Genomic DNA, 21,496 nt, shown 5'->3' with positions numbered 1-21,496 from the left:
CTATACATTTAGCGACAGTAGCACTGATTAGCAGAGTAAGAGTAGAAACATACATATACTACATTGTTTGGCTTTTGTCTATAAATTTTATGAGAAGTGAAAAGTATAAAGTAAATCAATGAATTTGGTAGCAGAAGCCCTGAATTCTCAGGCTCGCTCCAGCAGAAGCACCTGGGTGACCCTGGGAAACACAGCTGACTCCTGGCCCTCAGGAAAGGGAGCACCCGCTGCTGACTGCACAGTGGGTGCCTGCAGGATCTCGTGCCAGGGTCTTAGCCTGGTATCACCGGTATCACAGTGAGATAAACCTTCCAGAGATCTATTTGAGGGCCCTGCCTGATGCAACAATGACCTGAGGGGTAATTTATTTTTCTATAGAATCCCTAAGACATTTGACAACTTATCTGGATCTTGTGTTTTTTGAGAGTAAAGCTTAATCATTCTGAGATTTTTTTTTTTTTTCTTGCCAGAGGCTGCCAAGTGAAGGAAAGGGTAGACAAAAGGAAAAGGAGAACACGGCCTATAGCTACAATCTCTCGGAATTTATAATCCCTTAATTCTTTCAGAAGAAATTGTCAGAGCTGATGGAGACAGGAACTTGTACACACATGACTTTGGCAGCTCTTACTCTGAGCACCTTCAGAGATCACATTAAATGTGGTTCCAGGGCAATGCTTCTCACACCTCAGCGTGCAGCCTCATCACCTGGGACCTAGTTTCGGGGCAGTCCGGGTCACTAAGTCTAGGGGGCATTGGGATTCTGTGTTTCCAAGAAGCTCTCAAAGGGCTGCTGCCGCTGGTTTAGATCCAGCAGTTACACACCTGCTATGAAACCTGTTGGCTACCTCTTTTCTTTACTCTGTGATCCAGCTAATCTTCAATGCCACTAAAAAAAAAATCACTGAGCAACTGTTTTGTTATCCTACAGTGTAACAGTATGAAAGAAACCCAAGGCACTTGGTTTCTCCTCTGACAAGTTATGAACTGGTTATTAGTAAAAGTGTTGACAATACAAGACAGTGGGTGAGAAGGACAACCTCTTACAAAGTGCAAGCGCGACTAATTTACCTTTTCATCCAATGATATATCCCCCTGAAGACAGAAAGCCCATTCCTTACTTTGAAGCCTGTCATTGTCTTCCAATTCCTATGGTTAGCATGGTTTTATTTATTTACTTATTGTTTTGGTGAGGAAGATTGGCCCTGAGCTAACATTTGTTGCTCATCTTCCTCCTTTTGCTTGAGGAAGACTGTCACTGAGCTAACATCTGTGGCAACCCTTCCTCTATTTTATGTGGGATGCCATCACAGCATGGCTGGATGAGCAGTGCATAGGTCCACACCCAGGATCTGAACCAGTGAACCCTGGGCCGCTGAAGCTGAGCACAGGAACTTAACTGCTATGCCACTGAGCTGGCCTCTACTTTTTTCTTCATTTAAAAATAAAAATAGTGGGGCTGGCCTGGTGGTATAGTGGTCAAGTTTGTCTGCTCTGCTTTGGTGGCTTGGGGTTTGCTGGTTCCTGGGCATGCACTGACGCACCACTCATCAAGCCATGCAGTGGCAGGCGTCCCACATATAAAGTAGAGGAAGATGGGCATGGATGTTAGTTCAGGGCCAGTCTTCCTCAGCAAAGAGAGGAGAGGATTGGCAGCAGATGTTAGCTCAGGGCTAATCTTCCTAAAAAAAAAAAAGAAAGAAGATGAGGAAACCACTCAGAGAGAAGTTCCCTGATGCCAAAGAGCTAGTAACAGCCAGAGGGGACTCTGATTTTCCCACAGTGCCCCACCCTAATTTCCAGCAAACAGTCCCATCTTTTCTGCTTTCAGACCTTTGCCCCCTGGTTGGGATGACTTCCCTCTGGCACTATCCTGCTGGATTTCTTTATCTTCCTCCTAAGTTTGTTCATACTCATGTTCCCCACTCAGAATTATTTGTACCCTCATTTCTATTTCCATTTCATTTTTTCTCATATCCCTTGTCCCCTATTTATACCATTCTGTCATAATTACTTGTTTCTCTGACTTTCCCCTCTTAAGTCCCCTGACGTCAGGATAACGACTTACTCATCTCTGTAAGTTCAAGTCCTGTCACAGAAAAAAACTCAAGGAAAATTTGTGGCATTGTATGACCCAACATCAGAAACTGACAGACTGACTTTCAAAGAGGAAACAATCCCTTAAAACTTCTGACAAAGCAGGGTGTGGTGGAGGAGATTCCTACCGTGTGTGAACACACTCACTGGACTCCTTCCACCCGCCACTGTCTCAGCCTGTCAGTGATCTTCTTTAACGTTATTCTAGGAAAATATCAGTTGGCATGTCAGGTGTCAAAAATCTTCCTCCAGTCAGCACTGAAGTCTACAGGAGGACCTAGAACATTTACCCAGCGTTACGCTGTCTTGACATGGATGTGCCTGGCTGAGTTATAACCCAGAGAACCACGCTTAGCCGCTTTTATTTGTCTGTCCCTGGCTGGCACTTAAATTACAAGTTCTTGTCAGAAGTTCTCACACTATTTGCAACATTATTTGCCTGAGTTATTGTCTTCTCAAAGCCTATTAATGTGATTTTAAAAGAAACCACACATTTTCCTCCTTTGTCTCCTTTAATCACCTGCAGTGTGGCTGCTCACTAACACGCCATCAGCGAGCACATGAGTAAAAAGCAGCTGGATGCCGAGGGCTGCGGGAGCAGCTCAGTGGGAGAAATTCAGTGGACCTCATGGCAAGAAAAAAGCCAAAAAACTCATGTCCAACGAAAGTCCTCTAGTGTTCTGCCTGGGACATGGGGCAGACAGGTCACATATCAATACCTGATTTTACTAAAGGCACAGACAGTAGACACAGAGTGGGAGGGAGGTGGAGGAGGTGACTTTTCTGAGAGTTTAGGTGGTAGGATGTCCTGAGAAGGTAAGTTCAGTAGCAAATCAAACAATTAAAAAATGTTTTTTTATGGAAAATTTCTGTAATTTTGGCTACTAGAAAAACAAATATATTATTGTTTTCCTATAACCATCCTTTCCTTAATAAAAAAGGACTTTTTAATATAGATTGGTAGATTAATATAAATCACACCATATGCTGCTGAAGTATTTATGGCCCTTATACGAACTATTCAGTTTTCTTGATAACATTTCTCATTACTTCATATACTATGGGGAAACTACATCATTCTTAGTCATTAAAACAATCTTCAGCACCTGTGAATATCATTCATAATCCACTTTAAAAAGAGACTAAGTCCCGTGTGAAATCAACGTGGATGAGGAAATGAGAGCGACTGTGTCCCAGCTCATGGTTTGAGAAGCTACACAGAGAAGCGCCCAGCAGGCAAAGTAACTGTGGCTACTTGCCAGTCATCACAGCAGCTGCTGAAGTACCGGTTTCACAAAGATAGTACACCATTAAAATCTGCGGGGCACGGTCTAACGTTGAAACTCTAAATGACTACCTTAAGCTGATAGTTCAGGCAATGCCTACAAGATGTTGATTACTGTGGCTGGTGGGCCTGTGGAATTTTAAACTCTCCCAGGGCAACTCTGCGAGCTGGCTGCAGCACCCAGCGCCCCGACACACAGTCTGGGAAGGGCAACCGTAAGATCCAATGTGGGATCGCAGTCCAAGACAGAGAAGAGGAACCGGGCAGGTAAAATGGTTAAAGAAACTGTGGCTGAAAATTCCGCCAATTTGATGAAAACTGATAAAAGGCCTTGAGTGACTGGGTTAGCCTAACGTCCTAAGTTAAAAGAAAATCACCACATTCAGCACCCAATACTGTGACCATGTGTTTACTACTTAGAAAGACAGGCTTCATCTGCTGTGTTCACTTTTTCTTCCTCCTGTTTCTGGTGTCAAATGCAGGAAGATAAGACTGCTCGCTACTTGGGAGAAAGGGCCAGGTGGGCCAGAGGAAAAGCATCACACAACAAGCCAGCTGTTTTGAAGGGAGCATCATTGAGGGTTCAAAACTGTCTAGCCCAGACCACCAGAGCAGCAGGCAAAATGCAGGGTAGGAGACCTACTAAGAAAAACACAAAACAAAACAATAAGTGTGTTGCCTGGAGTGGCCTCAATTCTTCCCAAACTCCCCCTCTGCCAGCATCTGCGGAAGGAGCGAGGGAGATGACATACCCACAGCAATGCTTTTAGGAGGCACAGCCCAGGACAGACTGAAAGCAAAGAAACTTCCCTATGTCCAAAGTGAAAAAAACAAGTAAGTTTAGTTCTCTCACTTGAAACTGAGATGAAGGGGTTTTATTAAAACACTTATTGCTTCTCAATGCAAGATTTAATTTTGGATTGCTTACATATTTTAGCAGAAAGGTATCCTGAAGTGATAACAGTGGGAAACATTCATGAAGAGTCCAGCAATAACTTGTTCCACTGTGAAATTCCAAAGTGGTGACATTCATGTGACGATTCCCACAAAGCTAATCCCCTAGTAAATTCAGTCATATGTGAGACAAGAACTACATTAACAAAACACATTGTAAATGGTCAACACTTGATCAGCAAGAGCCTAAAGGATGTGCTGTTGTACTGCAGTCACGCAACAATCACTAACTGAGCGGCTACTATATGCCAAGTACCAGGGAGCTGCTCAAGGGCACTTATGGGTTTACATTATAATGAGGAGTAATAATCAGTGAAAAAGTGAACAAATAAGAAAGGTAAATTGAGTTTGATAACTGCTACTAAGTAACCACGATAGCGTGTGGTCGAGCAGCTCCGGGGCTAGGGCCTTCAACAAGGCCAAGAGCAGAGGCTTCTATAACAGGTGCTTGAACATGCTGGGAAGGCAATGCTGAGGGCGTGGCTAGACACAGGAGACCCAGCACTCTGGGGAGAAGGAAGGGTGAACAGAAAGGACCCCGGGAAAGAAATGGGCTTGGTCTCTTTAAGGAACAGAACGAGACCAGTCTGGCTGGAGTGCAGAAAATGGCAAGGAGGAGTGAGATCCAGGCAGAAAGCCAGAGAGTGCCAGATGATGGAGGCGCAGGTCAGGAAGTCTGGCTTTTCTTCTAGCTGCAAAGGAAGCCACTGAAGGATTTTAAAGCAGGGAGAAGATAAATCTAATATAATTTTCAAAGGCCTTTAACACAGTGAACGAAAACTGGAAGAATAGTGTAGATAGATTAGGAAGGATAGAAGAGGTGATTAAAGAAAAACAGACTTAAGACCTATTTTAGAGGTAAAATCAAAATGACTTCCTGAGGGCCTGGGTGTAGCAAAGACTTGCAACTCTCCAGGGGAGATTCTCTCACACGTCTCAGGGCTAGAAAGTGCCAGGCTTCAATGAGGAGGTTTGTCTTTTGTTTTATGTTGTTACTGCTTTTAGACACTCAGACACTGTGAACTCTATAACCATATTTTCCTCAGCTTTGGCCACTAGGAAGCTCAAAGCATCATGTGAAGACCGACCCCACCAACTCTACAGAATAACACGTGCTTTTTGTATACTCACCTTACCCCTGGGGCTTTTTGTAACTTTCTATCTTAATTTCCACATCAATTTATTTTATTCTGTTAGATGGACATATTAGTCTGGCAAGTTACTATATGTGATTTGATGAGAAAAAGTAGTAAATAAATATAAAAGTCTTTTCATCCTAGCTTGTGTTAAAAGTGTTATCATGTGCTATAATGAAAATATAATAAATGTGTCAGAATGTAAGTTCTATGGAAGAACTGCAGTGAGAGAACAGAGGAAAGAAAAACTATGGATGAAAACACAAGGGGAGGATCAGAGAGGGAGAGGCATGGGTTATGGAACCAGACTGCTGCCTGTGTGACAACCAGACTCTACCAAGTACTAGCTGTGCGACCTTGGGCAAGTCACTGACTCCTCTGGTCTCATTTTCCTCATCTGTAAACTGGCGACGTTACCAGAACAGTGCCCACCTCACAGGATTGTTACGGGGCTTAACCTAGCTGATAGGTATCGTGCCTAAAAAAGTTCTCTATCAATAGGTGCAACATAAGTGTTTGTTAAAATAAGTTTCAGTTTGGGATGTAAAGATACATAGGATTTAAACAGGTGAGAGGGGCAGAATTGTAGACAGAGGAACATGCGAACAAAGGTACGGACGGGTGCAAGCACAAACTTTATGAAACAGTTTCCAGCCTGGGGTTAAGCACACAGGAATACGACAAAGGAATCTATAAAGACCAAAGGGGGAGAGGTTTTAAGAAAAAATACAGAAGGGCTTTGAATGCCTCTTGTAGGAATATGAACTTTATACTGCAAAAAATAGAGCATTTGAAAGATTTGGTACCAAGGGAGCCCACAATCCTATGGAGGAAAGACAGTGGGGTGTGTGTGAGGCACTCTGCCCAGTGCCTGGACCAGGTGCTCCTCAGACACGCGGTGACCCTAAGTACACAAACAGAGATGTTTACTCTAGCACTAAACTAGCCATTACTCTACTACAAATAAAAACAAGGCCTGAAAGGTGAGCTTCAAAATAATCCTATCAGAGAACAGTAACCATCAAGACAACGGAAAAGCTTTAAATGGCTATGTTTATGCTGTGAGGAAGAGGAGTAATTCATCTGGGCAGATGGAGGTGTTTCTCCACATACCATACTCCAAAAAATGGAGAGCTTCTGCCTTCTTTATCTGTTCATAACATAACAGTTTCAACTTAATTTACAACCTGACAACTAAGTTAGAAATTATCTTCGGTAAAAATGGCAGATCTGGTTTGAGGAACACAGCATCCCCGAAACAACAGCACTGGGTGTGCTCGATTCTCTACGCTCTCCGTCCAAAGGACACGCATCCTGTGAAGCGGCCTTATTAGGAAGAGGGCCACTGCAGATGTGCTCACTAGGTTAAGAATCTTGAGATGGAGAGATTACCCTGGATTATCCCGGTGGTCCCTAAATACAATCACACATACCCTTGTAAGAGGAAGGCAAACAGAGATCAGAGCCGGACAGAAGAGGAGAAGGCAATATGAAGACAGACGGAGAGATGAGAGTGATGCGGCCATATGGTCAGGGCAGGCCTGCAGGCACCAGAAGCTGGAAAGGACAGGAAAGGATTCTTTCCAAGAGCGTCTGGGGGAGCACTCTAACACCTTGCTCTTGGTCTAGTAACACTGAGTTCAGACATGGAGCCTCCAGAACCACAATAAACTTTTCTTTCTTAAAGCCCTCAAATTCAGAGTAATTCATCACAGCAGCCACAGGAAACTAATACAGCAGGTGAGTAACTGCTTATTATGATCTCAAGTAAATTTAATTGTAGAAGAAGTGGAAATGAAAGAGATTTACCATTTACTGATCACCTACATAAATTACTTTTTTAAATCATCAACAGCAGTTCTATCACTATTAGCTCTTTTTCATAGAGAAAACCCACCTGCATCACACCCAGATCTATGTTTATTTTATACTGCAGTAACACCTGTTTCCAACTGCTCTGATGCTGCACTGATCAGCCACACTGAAGAGGGGAACTGACTTTCTATCCTTCTAAATAAACTTGGGGATATACAAAAAGTGCTATTTTAAATTATTTCATGCAAAATTCTAACTGAAAAGATATATATAGTCACCAGTGAAAAATTTGTGTTACTTCTTTTCACTGAGTTCTTTTGGGGACAAAGACTAAACAATTAAAAATAATTCTCAAATAGATTTGAGATAGTCATATGTATTTTGTCAATTTATGATCTGCTTAAATTGATTTATGAATTCATTAAAATAGTTTTCATATTAAAAGTAGTCATCATCCAAAGACAAAAATAAAAATTCTGCGTGCCTGGTCAAGCTCAGGATTTTTAAGATACCACAGAGCATTTAGGGTGACTGAAATGACAAGAGGTATTTGGACACCCACTTGGTGCCTGACACTGTGCTGGACACTGGAGATGTGGCAATGAACTCGCCTGAGGCTGTGCTCAAGGGGAAAACACATTTCCACTCTCTCACTTTGCATATCAACACTATTATCTACATAAAATAAGCCTCATTTTATATAATTAAGGAATTAATGTTAGAGTGATCGAATGAACTTATCTCAAGTCAGCATCTAGCAAGTGGTACAGGTTACACTTAAGCCCAGGAACATCTCAGTCTAAAGTGAATCCCCTTAATATGACATCATATTGTCTGAATATATTCTTATAGGCTTTGTACTGATACACCGACAGAGCTGTTTGACTATTAATAAAGGAAACATTAAAATTATTGCCATGGTACCCTACTCTAACAACAAAAAATAAATCAATTAATTACACCTACCTGGTTATTGCTGGGGTTGGTACGCCTCTTGTACGCAAAGTGGATTTCCCTCGAACAACTGGTACATCTGCGTTTTCTGAGCCACCATTCAAATATGTTAATTCCTGGAGCTGCGCTTGCCTGATCTCATCATTATAGTCCTACATGGGAGACAGAAGAGAGCATAATTCACCTCATCCGAGAAACACAAAAGTATTTTTTAATAGAAAAAAGGGTTAGGAAACTTGGTGAATTCATAAAACAAGATTTAAGTTTGTTAAAATAAAATGCATCAAGAAACTGTTGTAAAAAGGAAAAAAAACAGTATTTTCCCCCAAACTACAACTTTCTACAATCAGCCATAACTCCTTCCCCTGCGTATGCTTTCCAAGTGAAACATTTATAATAAAATGCCATATAACTGATAGATGGGCATTGTTATTTACAACTCAATTCAACTAGCAGTTATTGGGCATCTATGATGTGCCAAGTAACAGAAAAACACAGAAGAGCAAGCCATGGTCCCTACAGCCAAGGAACTCACAACCTACCAAAGGAGGAGGACACAGAACATGGCAGCTTTACTGAAATTAAGAACCACATGGACACATTCATTTTACACATTTCCATTTGGATACCTCACAAGTAACAAAATGTAACATTTCCAAAATTGAATACATCATCTTATTCTTGAAAACTTGCTCTTCTTTATCTTACATTATTGTCCAAATATTCAACTAAGAACCTCTAGGAGTCATCCTTGATTTCTCCCCTTTCCTTAATACCCCCAACTCCACTCCACAGTCAGCAAGAAAGATATGTAATAAATAAATAAAAGTGTTTGTTTTATAATAAAAGGAAAGTTGAGGTCTAAATGGTCAAAAAGGAAAGTCATCTAATTCTGCTGTGGGTAGTAAGAGGAGGCACTTCTCTACCAGAAGGGCCACCTAAGTATGGGCATGAACTAAATACCAAAAGGGGGCAGTAAACTATTCCAGACAGAGGGAAAAGCATATTTAAGACCCAAAGTAATGCTGTGTCCAGGGAACTGAAAGAAGTGCCATATGGCAGAATTGTGAAAACACTTTGGGGTGGGGATGGGGGCTTCAAGTGGAGGGGAAAGCAGAGGCCAAGCCATGAAAAGCCTTAGATATTTTAAATACAACTCTAAATGTCTAGAATTATGTGTACTAAAAAGCATTCAATGGTTTTAAGGAGGTGAGTTGCATATTTAGGTGTGTGTTTTGGAAAAATCATTCTAGCATTGTGTATATAGATAGCATAAGACTGAAAGTAGGGACTGATAAAATGCTACACTCAAAACCATCAAAACCACATACAAGTGCATATGGAGCATTCTCAAGGACAGACCACACACTGGTCCATAAGATAAGCCTCAATCATTTAAAAGGACTGAAATGAAACAAAGCACATTCTCTGACCACAATGGAATAAATCAGAAATCCATTAAAAAATGGAATTTGAGAAGTTAACAAATACATAGAAATGAAGTAACATAATCAAAATAACCATTAGATCAAAATAGAAATCCACAAGGAAAATTAGAAAATACCCTGAGATGAATGAAAACGAAAACACAACACACCAGTATGGCCAGGATGCATGTAAGGCAGTGCAAAGAGGAAAATGACTATATTTAAAAAATGAAAGATTTCAAATAAACAACCTAAACTTTCACCTTAAGAAAAATAATAAATCCAAAGTAAGTAGAAGAAAAGAATAATAAAAACTAGGCCAGAAATAAATGAAATAGAGAATAGAAAATAAAGAAAACATCAATGAAATAAAGTTGGTTAAGATTAACAAAATTGAAACTTTTAGCTGGAGTAATCAAGAATAACAGAGGGATGACTCAGGTTATTGAAACCAGGAATGAAGAAGGAGAATTTATGCAGACTTTAAAGAACTAGAAAAGGACTGTAAGGGAATACTATGAAGAACTGTATGCCAACAAATTAGATATTAGATGACAGGAGACACGGACAAATTCCTAGAAAAACACAAACTATCAAAACTGACTTAAGAAGAAACAGAAAATATGTACAGATAGTAACAAGTAAAGAGACCAAATTAGTACAGTTGGCCCTCCATACGTGCGTGTTATGTTTATGATCTGCGGTTGGCTGAATCCACAGATGGGGACCCCAGGGATGGGAAGTACTGACCAAAGGATTTGAGCTTCTGTGGATTTTGGTATCCACAAGGAAAATTAGAAAATACCCTGAGGGTTCTGCAACCAATCCCCCTCAGACACTGAGGGACAACTGTACTCAAAAAATGAGCTGCAAAGAAAATCCAAGGCCCACGTGACTTCAATGGTGAATTCTACAACAATTAAAGAAGTACTCATGCTAATTTTTCACGAACCTCCAAAAAACTTAAAGAGAAGGAAACACTTCCTAACTCATGCTACGAAGCCAGTATTGCCCTATCCCAAAACCAAAGACATTACAAAAGAAAGCTACAGATGAATATCCCTGTGAATATAGATGCAAAAGCTCTCAAAAAAAGAAATATTAAGAAGACAAATCCTGGAGCATAAACAAAAAAGGGGGCATATACACAAGAACTGAGTAAAACTTACACCAAGATTGCAAGGTTGGTTTAACATCTGAAAATCAATTAATGTAATACCATAATAACAGAATAAAGGTCAAAAACCACGATTACTTTAATACACAGAGAAAAAATATTGGACAGAAGAATCCAGCACACTTTAATGATAGAAACACTCAGTAAAGTAGGAAAGCTCACAGCTAACATTGTATTTAATGGTAAAAACTGAAAGCGTCTTCCTAAGATCAGGAACAAGACAGGATGTCTACTCTCGCCACTTCCATCCAACTTTGTACTCTAGGTTCTAGCCGGACAATTACGTAAGAAATAAATAGTATTCAGATTATAAGGGAAGAACTAAAACAATCTCTAATCATTTATGGCATAATCCTGTACATAGAAAAACCATAAAGAACCCACAGAAAAATTAGTATAACCAATAAATGAGTTTAGCAAAGCTGCAGGATGCAAGATCAATATACAAAAATCAGTTGCATTTCTTTACGTGAGCAATGAACAATCCAAAAATGAAATTAGGAAAAAAATTCCATTTAGAGTACACCGAAAAGAATAACATACTTAGAAATAAATTTAAAAAAATAAGAGCAAGATTTGTACACTAAAAACTACAAAATATTGTTGAAAGAAATTTTTTAAAATATACATAAATGGAAAGATACTCAACGTTCATGAATAGGAGGATATAATATTGTTATGATGACAATAGTCCCCCAAAATTGACCTACAAATTCAAGGAAATCCCTATCAAAATTCCAGCTGATTTCTTTGCAGAAATGAATAAGTGTATCCTAAAATTTATATGGAAATCCAAAGGAACTAGTATAGCCAGAAAAATCTTAAAAAAGAAAAACAAAATTGGAGGACTGTTATCTTCCTATTCCAAAACTTACTAAAAAGCTACAGTATTCCAGACTGTATGGTAATGGCTTAAAGGACAGCTATAAAAATCAATGAATAGAATTGAGAGCCCAGACATAAATTACAGCCAACTGATTTTTGAGTGGTCTCATTAACAAATGGTACTTCAACAACTGAATATCCACATCAAAAAAATAAAGTGGGACTCATACTTCTTAGCATACAAAAATATTTAATCAAAACGGATCAGAAATCTAAAAGTAGGAGTCAAAACTGTAAAACTGTTAGAAGAAAACATGAAAGTCTTTACGATCCTAAGTCATGTAATGATTTCTTAGATAACAAAAGCACAAATGAAAAAACAAATTGGACTAAATCAAAATTTAAAACTGTTATGCTACAAAATTACCATCAAGAAAGTGAAAATACGACTCACAAAATGGGAGAAAACTTTTTGAAATAATATATCTGATAAGCAAATTGTATCCAGAATATATGAAGAACACTTACAACTCAATAATAAAAGAACACATAACCTAATTTTTTAAAGAACAAAGGATCTAAATAGGCATTTCTCTTAAGAAGATATAAAATGGCCAATATGCCCATGAAAAGAAAACTAGTCATTAAGGACATGCAAATCAAAACCACAATGAAATTCCACTAACATACCCACAAGGGTGGCAATAATCAAAGATACAGCCAATATCAAGTGTTGGTGAGACTGTGGAGCTACTGGAACCCTCATACTTTGCTGGTGACAATGTAAAATTGGCCAGCCACTTTGGGAAACCATTTAGTAGCTCCTCAAAAATGTTAAACACAAAGTTACAACATGACCTGGCAAATACTCTCCTAGGTAATACCCAAGGAAATGAAACATCCATCCATGCAAAAACCTGTACACGAATGTTCACAGTGCAATATTCATAGTAGCTCAACAGCAGAAATAACCCCCAAAAGTTCTCAACTAATGAACAGACAAATAAAATGTGGGATATTCATATAATGGAATAATATTCAGCAATAAACAGCAACTTGAATGAACCTTGAAAACAGTATGCTAAGAGAAAGAAGCCAGATAAAAATGTTTTATATGTTTTATATAAAATGTCAAAAACAGGCAAATCTATAGAGACAGACTAGTGGTTGCAGAAGACTGAGAAGTGAGGGAGGGCAGGGAAGGAAACGGAGAGTGATCGCTAACGGGTATAGGGTTTCTTTGGGGATGATGAAAATCTTCTAAAATTGACCATGGTGATGGTTGCATAACTCTGTGTATATACAATAATTCAATGAACTGTATATCTTAAATGGGTGAGTTGTATGATATGTGAATTAATATTTCCATAAAATCCATGTAAAAAGGTTGTCTAGGGAAGCAGAAGAATGGGGAGTGACTGCTGTCCATTATAAGGTTTATTTTGGGGGGGTAATAAAAATGGTCTTAGACAATGGTGACAGTTGCAGAACTCTGTGATTAAACTAAAAATCACTGAACTGTATACTGTATATCGGTAAATTTTATGATATTTTACATATTAAAAAACTCCATTATGTGGTAAGGATGGCCTAGAGTGGGGAAGGGGCAGGAAGGATGAGGAAAGGAAGATTTGGAGATATTTATAATGTTTAATTTTATTAGAAACAGTAATACACTGGATATGGAGAACACGAGCAAAGAATGTCAACTGGTTTCTGGAAGACAAGAAGGGTCAGTAGCAGAGTGGTATCATGATGGCAACAATTTTGTAAAGGTTGAACCTGCAATGGCCTATGGTACATGAAAAGTGAGATACACTATAGCAATCAGATATAGGAACTGGAGATTTACAAGTTAAAGATATGGATATAGAAGTGGTAAAGGAACGTTTACTGAGGCCCTACACATTACAGAAAAAGGCCTGTCATCAAGGCCGGTCCTTGCAGGCTCCTAGGAGACAAGCTCTGAGCCCATGTAGGGTTCTGCCTACTAAGAGTGTTTCTCTGTGCCTGAGGCTTGAGGCTGTGCTGTAACAGTTTGGGCAGAAAAGTATGTCCTAGGGATATGACTGGTGGGGAACATTTGTTGGCTCAGGAAGTGGGGTGGCGATGACAGACTCTCAGTAGCTCAGGTGAGGTACACAGGCATGACCATATGCCTATGTGACTGATCCCCAAGAAAAACCCTGGACACCAAGGCTCAGGTGAGCTTCACTGCTTAGCAACACTTCACATGTGTTGTAACACATGGTTGCTGGGAGAATTCAATGTGCCCTTGTGCTACTCCACTTGGAAGGGATACCTGGAAGCCTGGGCCTGATTTTCCTGGACTTCACCCCATGCGCCTTTTCTCTTTGCTGATTTTGATCTGTATCTTTCTGTTGAAATAAACCATAATCATAGAATAACAGATTTTCTGAGTCCCGTGAGTCCTTCAAGAGAATTACTAAGCTTGAAAGTGGTTGTGGAAAATCCTAGCACAAGAATTCATTTGTGTAGAAATGTTAGCAACAGGCAGGACTGCTTGGGGCACATTCACAGAGTGAGAGAAGGGCTAGGACATAGCTTTGAACATCAACATAAAGTAAGAGGCAGAAGAAGGAAGGCCTACACAAAGCAGACCGAAAGGTGTGGCAAGAAACTGAGAAGGAAAAGGAGGTAATCATATTACGAAAGCCACAGCAAGTCGGTGGTGCATTGCCGTTTGGTCAGGCTGCCAAGTATCAATTCCAGGGGAGTCACCAACAATAAGGCACTACTGACTTCAGAAATAGCAGTTTTGGTGAAGCTGGAATCCATTTCAGTGGGATTAAGAGTGAATGTGAGTAAGTCACGGACACGGTAAAGGCAGGCAGCCTCCTCCAGCTGAGGAAGAGAGAAGGACTGTAGGTCGAGGGAGGGAGGGAGGGTTTATGATAGAAGAAACATCAGCATATCTGAGAATGAAAAGATGCAAGGGAAACTGTTTCCTGAATTATTTAGAATTGAAAATATATTTGAAATATGTTTAGTAAATTTATTAAAAATAAATACACTCTCTCTTCCTTAATTTTCAGAAAATGACTTGAAGCTGGTAGTGGAGGGCATTGTAAAATAAGAAAAATAATATGAACACCACTCAAAAATGAAGTTGAAATCACACTCAGCCAACACTTGCAGAGTAGGAGGAAGGGAAGGCAAATGAAGACAAATCAAGTCACCATGATAAGCAGGAAAAGCTAAGGGCAAGGGCATCCAGAATCTACTGTAAACGGAGATTCTTTTTCTTGACTTATTGGGGGTATTGTGATCTCAGAAGAATCATTTGAATCTATCATTATTTCAATCTCTCTAAAATAAACCTATAAATATGCTTCCTACCATTTTACTAAAAATGTGCGAAGATTAATACATTATTTGTAAAGCACATTCTAAATAAAATGCGCTACATAAATGCTAAATATTTGCCCTGTTGAAAAGTGTTAGGAGGTGTGACACAAATTGTATACAGTTAAAAACAGATTCATGGGAAAAGAACTTAACTTGGGCCCTATCCAAAAACACTATTAAAAATTTTTTTGAAAAAGCTTGCTCTGAAGTTAGGTGATTATAACAGCGTCACAAAAACTAGAATTAAGGCCCATTTTAAACATCATCTTTGTAAAACTACATTTTAAAGCAGACAAACAGTGGAGTTAAAAAAAAATGAACTCTGAGCCCCTCACATCCAAGGTTAAGCCTGAATTTAGCTGACTGAACTTACCAACTTTGTGATTTTAGACAATGTTTTTAAACTTAAGATAATTGTTCCTTCTGACGTCATGTGGACACAACTGATATAATCATTATAGTTATAATTTCCTTGGTTTTCGAAATAACGCTTTTAAATCAGTAGGGAAACTAAGTCATATATGATAGTTTACAGACTAAATTATGTTTATATTTTTACATTATAAACTAGTCATATTTTAACTCTCTATCTGAAAAGTGAGACTATTATAACACTAATACTAACACTGCCATCAATCGCGAAGAATGCAGAAGTGATTATAATTTTAGTTCAATACGTATAAATGAGATTTTTCTCTCCAGCTGAGTTTAGAATCTATTTAAATGTACGTTAGCCTAGAGAAAGAGGACAGAGTTTTTAAATGAAATCATTAAAAGTAATCTATTGAAATTCAGTGGGTTCTCTGCCACGAATTTACTCTTCAGATATATTTGCCAAAATATGCGGACATTTATGTCCAAGGTTAATTCTGGGATCATTGTTTGTACTAAAATATATAAGAAATAACTTAAATGTTCATTATTTGAAGACTAAATCCTGAAACATGCATATAATGAAAGATTAGCAAACATTAAAAAGAATGAAATAAAACTGTACACATGGTCTTACGGACAGAGGTCCAAAGTAACCTAAGTTTAAAAAAAATAACCATAATGAGAGGTCAAGGGACTTTGAGGATAGCTAATGAGGAACTCAGCAAAGCCTTTCTATATAAAGCAACAACAAAAGCTGACCAAATGGTTAAAAGCAACAATTTCAGGTCTCTGGAAATTGATTGGAGTTACAAAATAAATAGAAAATAAAGTAAATTTGTTCGTGAAAAACTGCTAAATCTGAGGTAGGAAAAGAGGGAGTCTGTGTTCCTGAGGATGCCAATGCTCTCCTCCCTAGCCCAGGTGAGGCATTAGTTCCATCAGGATGGGGAAGGACAGGAAAATGAGCAGCTCTGCTGTAGGACGGGCTCACTTCATTTGGAAGAAAGTGTGAGAAACCCCCACGCCCAGCAGCACTGTCAATATCAGAAGCAATTTTTGTAGCAAATGAATAGAGGAGACCAGTGAATCAGCAAGCCTAATACTGTAGTTTTGGGCGGGGCAAGCAATAGACTGGCAGACTAGGCAGAAATTTAACAGAGATCCAGGAAACGAGACAGCCACGAAGAGCCTTGGGAAGCTCCCTGCACATATCTGGCTGACTGGAAGTCTGTGCACATGGTACAGTCAAGAACAGAGAGAGCTAAAGCTCTCGACATATGCTTGCCTGACAGTGAGTCTATGCACACGGAAAGGAGACACAAGGAAAACCTGCGGAAAGTAAAAGCCAGGGCAGACGCAAAAACTGCCTAGCCTTTGCAAGCACTCCCCAATGCATACACGCTTCCATCAGCAGAGGATGGCTTCGTTACTAACACAGGTGTTTGAGCACAACCTCTGACCAATCGCTAGCTGACCACTCAGCAACGCTGACACAGAGAAAACTCCAGGCCAGCCCAGCTTAAAAACAAAAGAAGGAAAAAGATTAACAAAGACATTACTAGCCATAAACCATGAAGATGACAGATTCCACAGATTTAGTCCAACTAAATTATTAAAGAAATGAATAAAAACACAGCAACAAACAATCCTCTGGGAATAAAATTAATGAGAATGCAGATGCACTACGTTATCTAAAATGTCGTTTTCAACAAAAAACTAAGACATGCAAAGAAACAGGAAAATGAGACCCATGCTCAGGAAAAAAAAAAAAAAAAAAAAGGCAGTAGGAAAAAATTGTCCTGGAGAGGGTCCAGATGTCAGACTTGCAAAAGAAGAGATTTTTTTAAAAAAGAGAGTACAATTACTGCAATTAAAAATTAACCAGCTCAACAGCAGATCTGAAATGGCAGAGGAATGAATTGGCACACTTGTAGATAGGTCAATTAAAATTATTCAGTCTGAGGAGCACAGAGAAAAAAGGATGAAGAAAAATGAGCCTCAGAGATCTATGGGACACCATCAAGTGTACAAACACACACATAATGGACAATGGGAATCCAGGGGTTGGGATTCACACCCCCATAGGAGGAAGAGAAAGGCAGAAAAAATTTAAAGAAACAATGGCTGAAAACTTCCCATATTTGAAGAAAATATAAACTACATATCCAGAAAGCTTAACAAACAAGGATGATAAACATACATATCATAGCCAAACTGTCAAAAATCCAAGACAATAAGAAAGTCTTGATAAGAGCAATACAAAAGCAACAGATGATGTACAGAACAACAAAATAATTAAAGACTCTTCCCATCAAAAATCATGGAGCCCACAAAGCAAGGGAACAGTCTTCACCACCTGAAAGAAAAACTCAACCTTGAATTATATAAATTGCCCTTTAGAAGGCAGGGGAAATGAAGACGGTCTGAGAAAAACAAGACAAATGTTTGTGCTAGACTTGGCTTACATGAAAGACTGAAGGAAGTCCTTCAGGCTGAAAAGAAGCAACACCACATGGCGGCTCTAACCACAGGAAGAAATCAATGGGGTTGGCCCCATGGTTAAGTTCGCACACTCCGCTTCAGTGGCCCAGGGTTGCTCTGGTTCAAATCCTGCACGTGGACATGGCACCACTCAACAGGCCATGCTGAGGTGGCGTCCCGCATGCCACAACTGGAGGGACCCACAACTAAAAATGCACAACTATGTACCAGGGGGCTTTAGGGAGAAAAAGGAAAAATAAAATCTTTAAAAAAAAGAGAAAGAAATGAAGAACACTGGGAATGGTAAATGTGGAGGTTTATATAAGACTATAAAAATATTGTACTATAAGTCAATATCCCTCATGATCATAAATGTAAAAATCCTTCACAAACTATTTATAAATCAAATGCAGCAACATACAAAGGAGATTATAGACCAAGTGGGATTTATCTTAGGAATGTAAGGTTGGCTTGACATCTGAAAATCAACTAAGGCAATACACTATTTTAACAGAATAAAGAAGAAAAACCACAGATCAACTCAATAGGCAGGAAAAGCATTTGGCAAAATCCAACACCAATTTGCGATAAAAACTCTCAACACTTAGAAATAGAAGAGAACGTCTTCAACATAATGTTAGACCTAATGAAAGACTGAAAGCAACAAGGAGAGGATGTCCTTCTTCACCACTTTTAATCAATGATGCACTGAAAGTTCTAGTCAGTGTTATAAGGAAAAAAATAAAAAATTAAAGGCACCCAGATTGGAAAGGAAGAAGTAAAACTTTCTTTAGTCACAGAGGACATGATCCTGCATGTAGACAATCCTAATGATTCCATTAAAAAGAAACACTATAACTAATATACACGTTCAGCAAGGTCAGAAGATAGAAGATTAACATACAAAAATCAACTGCATTTCTATACACCAGTAACCACCTGAAAATGAAATTTAGAAAACAAATTCCATTCACAAGAGCATCAAAGATTATACATTCTTAGAAAAAATTTAACAATAGAAATGCAAGCCTAGTACCCTAAAAATTATAAAACACTATGGACAGAAATTAAAGAATATCTCAAAAAAAAAAAAGTAGAGAGCATTTCACGTTCATGGACTTGAAAGCTCAATATCGTGAAGATGGAAATTATTAATCTAGAGATCTATAACTTAGATTTGATCAAGAGATTCAATACACTATCTATCAAAACTCCAGCAGGCTTTTCTGTAGAAATTGACAAGCTGATTCCAAAATATATACAGAAATGCCAAAGAGCCAGAATAGCCAAAATAATTTTGAAAAAAAAGAACAAAGTTGGAGAACTTATACAACCTGGATTTCAAAATTTACTATAAGGCTAAAGTAATTAAGAGTATGATATTGGCATAAGGACAGGCATATAAACCAATGGAGCAGAACTGAGAATCCAGAAATAAATCCAAACATGTATGTTCAGTTAATTTTCATCAATGGTGTCAAGGCAATTCAATAGGAGAAAGACTGTCTTTTCAACACAGAGACAACTGGATATCTATATAGAAAAAGATAAATTTAGATCCTAACCTCACACCATACACAAAAATTAACTTAAAATGGATCATAGACATATATGAAAGAGCTAATACTATAAAATATTAAGAAGAAAATACAGCAGAAAATTTTTGCGACCTTGAGTTAGGCAGAGTTCCTCTGGCCAGACCAGATTCAAGGTGAGAGAAATTAGACCCTACCTCCCGGTGGAGGAGCATAAAGGAGATGGGACAGGAGGGACCACTGCAGCCGTCTTTGGAAGATAGAAGCTGTCCTACTTGGCAAGGTCAGCACTCCCTGGCCCACACTGAATGACCACTAAAACATTACACCTCTCCTTAGTCTTGTCACAGGTGCAATTTTATAGTCCTTTATGTGAATATCTGATTCTTCTCTCTCTCTCCCATTACATAAACTCCATAAGGACAGGGACAATATCTTTTATTCATTCACGTGTGTCTATCACAGAGAAAGCACCAAAAACTTTGTTTTTAAACTAAATGAATAAATGGATCATTACAGTGACTTCAGGGAACTAAAGAAAATATTAACGATTTTCAGCTGTCAAGTAAATACTTAATACAATCCCAAGTCCTGGCTTTTCAAGGGCAATTGTGATTTAAAATATCCTTTTCCCACAAATACAACAGTGTTCCTCACAGATAATATAATCATGATGCATATGTTGCAGTATGTAAGTCAATCTACTAGACCAGCCTGCAATCACTGAAGACACAGTCTTACCCCACAGAGCCCGCCAGCAGATGCAACAGTTTCTCTAAAGTAAATTGTCTAAAGAATCAAAGTGTTTAATGTTTCAGTTTTTTAAATCAAGAACACGTAAATTATACAAAAGACCTAAATTAACTTTTGTAATGGAGGTAGGGATATATTCTGTTTAAATTATGACATTCTTAGCAATGTCAAGGTGTCTGAAAAGGGTTAAAAAAGACTGTCAATTGTTAACAAAACATCAAACACCTAGCAGAAGCTGGTTGAATAGCTTCACGTGCCTCTCCTCTCTGTGCTCATCATGCTTATGGCTGCCATTCTGTTTATCAGGCTGCACCGAGATCATCTGCTCAGGCTTGTTTCTTCCCCTAAGCCCATATTCCTCCAGGGCAGCGACTGCTCTTACACATGTCCGCACACCCAACACCAAGCACAGCGCTGGGTATACAGAAGGTACTAATGAGTTTGTGTTGGAGAACAATAAATTTGTGAGGTGATTTCAGTGTCACAAAAAAGCTTGGGACTTGGAGTCCCAAAACGTGAACAAGTGATTGTGCTCTTCAACCTTCTTAGCCCTGTAACCTTGGGAGTATTATCGCTATTATTACTATTTTTGAGGAAGATTAGCCCTGAGCTAACATCCGCTGCCAGTCCTCCTTTTTGCGAGGAAGACTGGCCCTGAGCTAACATCCATGCCCATCTTCCTCTACTTCATACATGGGACGCCTGCCACAACATGGCTTGCCAAGCGGTGTGCAGGTCTGCACCCAGGATCCGAACCGGTGAACCCAGTGCCGCCGAAGCGCAACACGCGAACTTAACTGCTGCGCCATGGGGCTGGCCCCAATACTATTATTTAATTTCAAAAAAAATCTGTCACCTCATATACTCACAAGGAATAACGTCAAGTAATCCCCAGGGACACAGTGAGGTCTACTTGTGATGCTGTATGTGAAGCTCTTTAATAGAAAAAGTGCTATGCAAATAACAACACTGATAAGAATTACCAAGGATTAAAATAAAGACTTTAAAGTACAAGTTAACTATCAAGAAAAACTGTACTAACAGGAATGAGGAACTTTTTGATTTCTTCCAAAGCATGTCCCATCCGGGCATACGCTTCTGCTGGTGGGGCAAAAACTTCAATGAGAACGTGCAGATCATCATGAAGGTGGAAGTACTTTGCTTCTCCACTTTTCCTCAACTCTTCTTCCTGAACAAAGAAAAGTCATGTTTAACAATGTGTCAGAAGGAAAGAAAATAAAAACTCCCCAGAGCTTATGTGGCATGTAGCTCTCACAGAAGATTCACTCAGTAACAAATACCACCTAAAAAAGAAA

General features: G+C 39.1%; 1 protein-coding gene across 4 annotated transcripts in view; it reads right to left on the bottom strand.

The window, feature by feature from the left end:
• KHDRBS3 (KH RNA binding domain containing, signal transduction associated 3) overlaps positions 1 to 21,496 on the bottom strand; it is a 189,067-nt gene that overhangs the window by 80,553 nt on the left and 87,018 nt on the right. For all 4 annotated transcript variants that reach the window (XR_006534741.2, XM_044781148.2, XM_044781149.2 and 1 more), the window contains exons 4-5: positions 21,223 to 21,369; positions 8,251 to 8,390 (exon numbers count right to left, since the gene is read on the bottom strand). Coding sequence is in view for 3 of the 4 variants with exons in the window: in XM_044781148.2 (XP_044637083.1) it covers positions 8,251 to 8,390; positions 21,223 to 21,369 (287 nt within the window). In the remaining variant the exon portion in view is untranslated. The remainder of the gene's footprint in view (positions 1 to 8,250; positions 8,391 to 21,222; positions 21,370 to 21,496) is intronic.

The sequence above is a fragment of the Equus asinus genome, chromosome 12, assembly GCF_041296235.1.
Source record: "Equus asinus isolate D_3611 breed Donkey chromosome 12, EquAss-T2T_v2, whole genome shotgun sequence".
In the NCBI taxonomy this organism is placed as follows: domain Eukaryota; kingdom Metazoa; phylum Chordata; class Mammalia; order Perissodactyla; family Equidae; genus Equus; species Equus asinus.
Note: the sequence above shows the minus strand (reverse complement) of the source record. Positions and strands in the feature narration are given on the sequence as shown.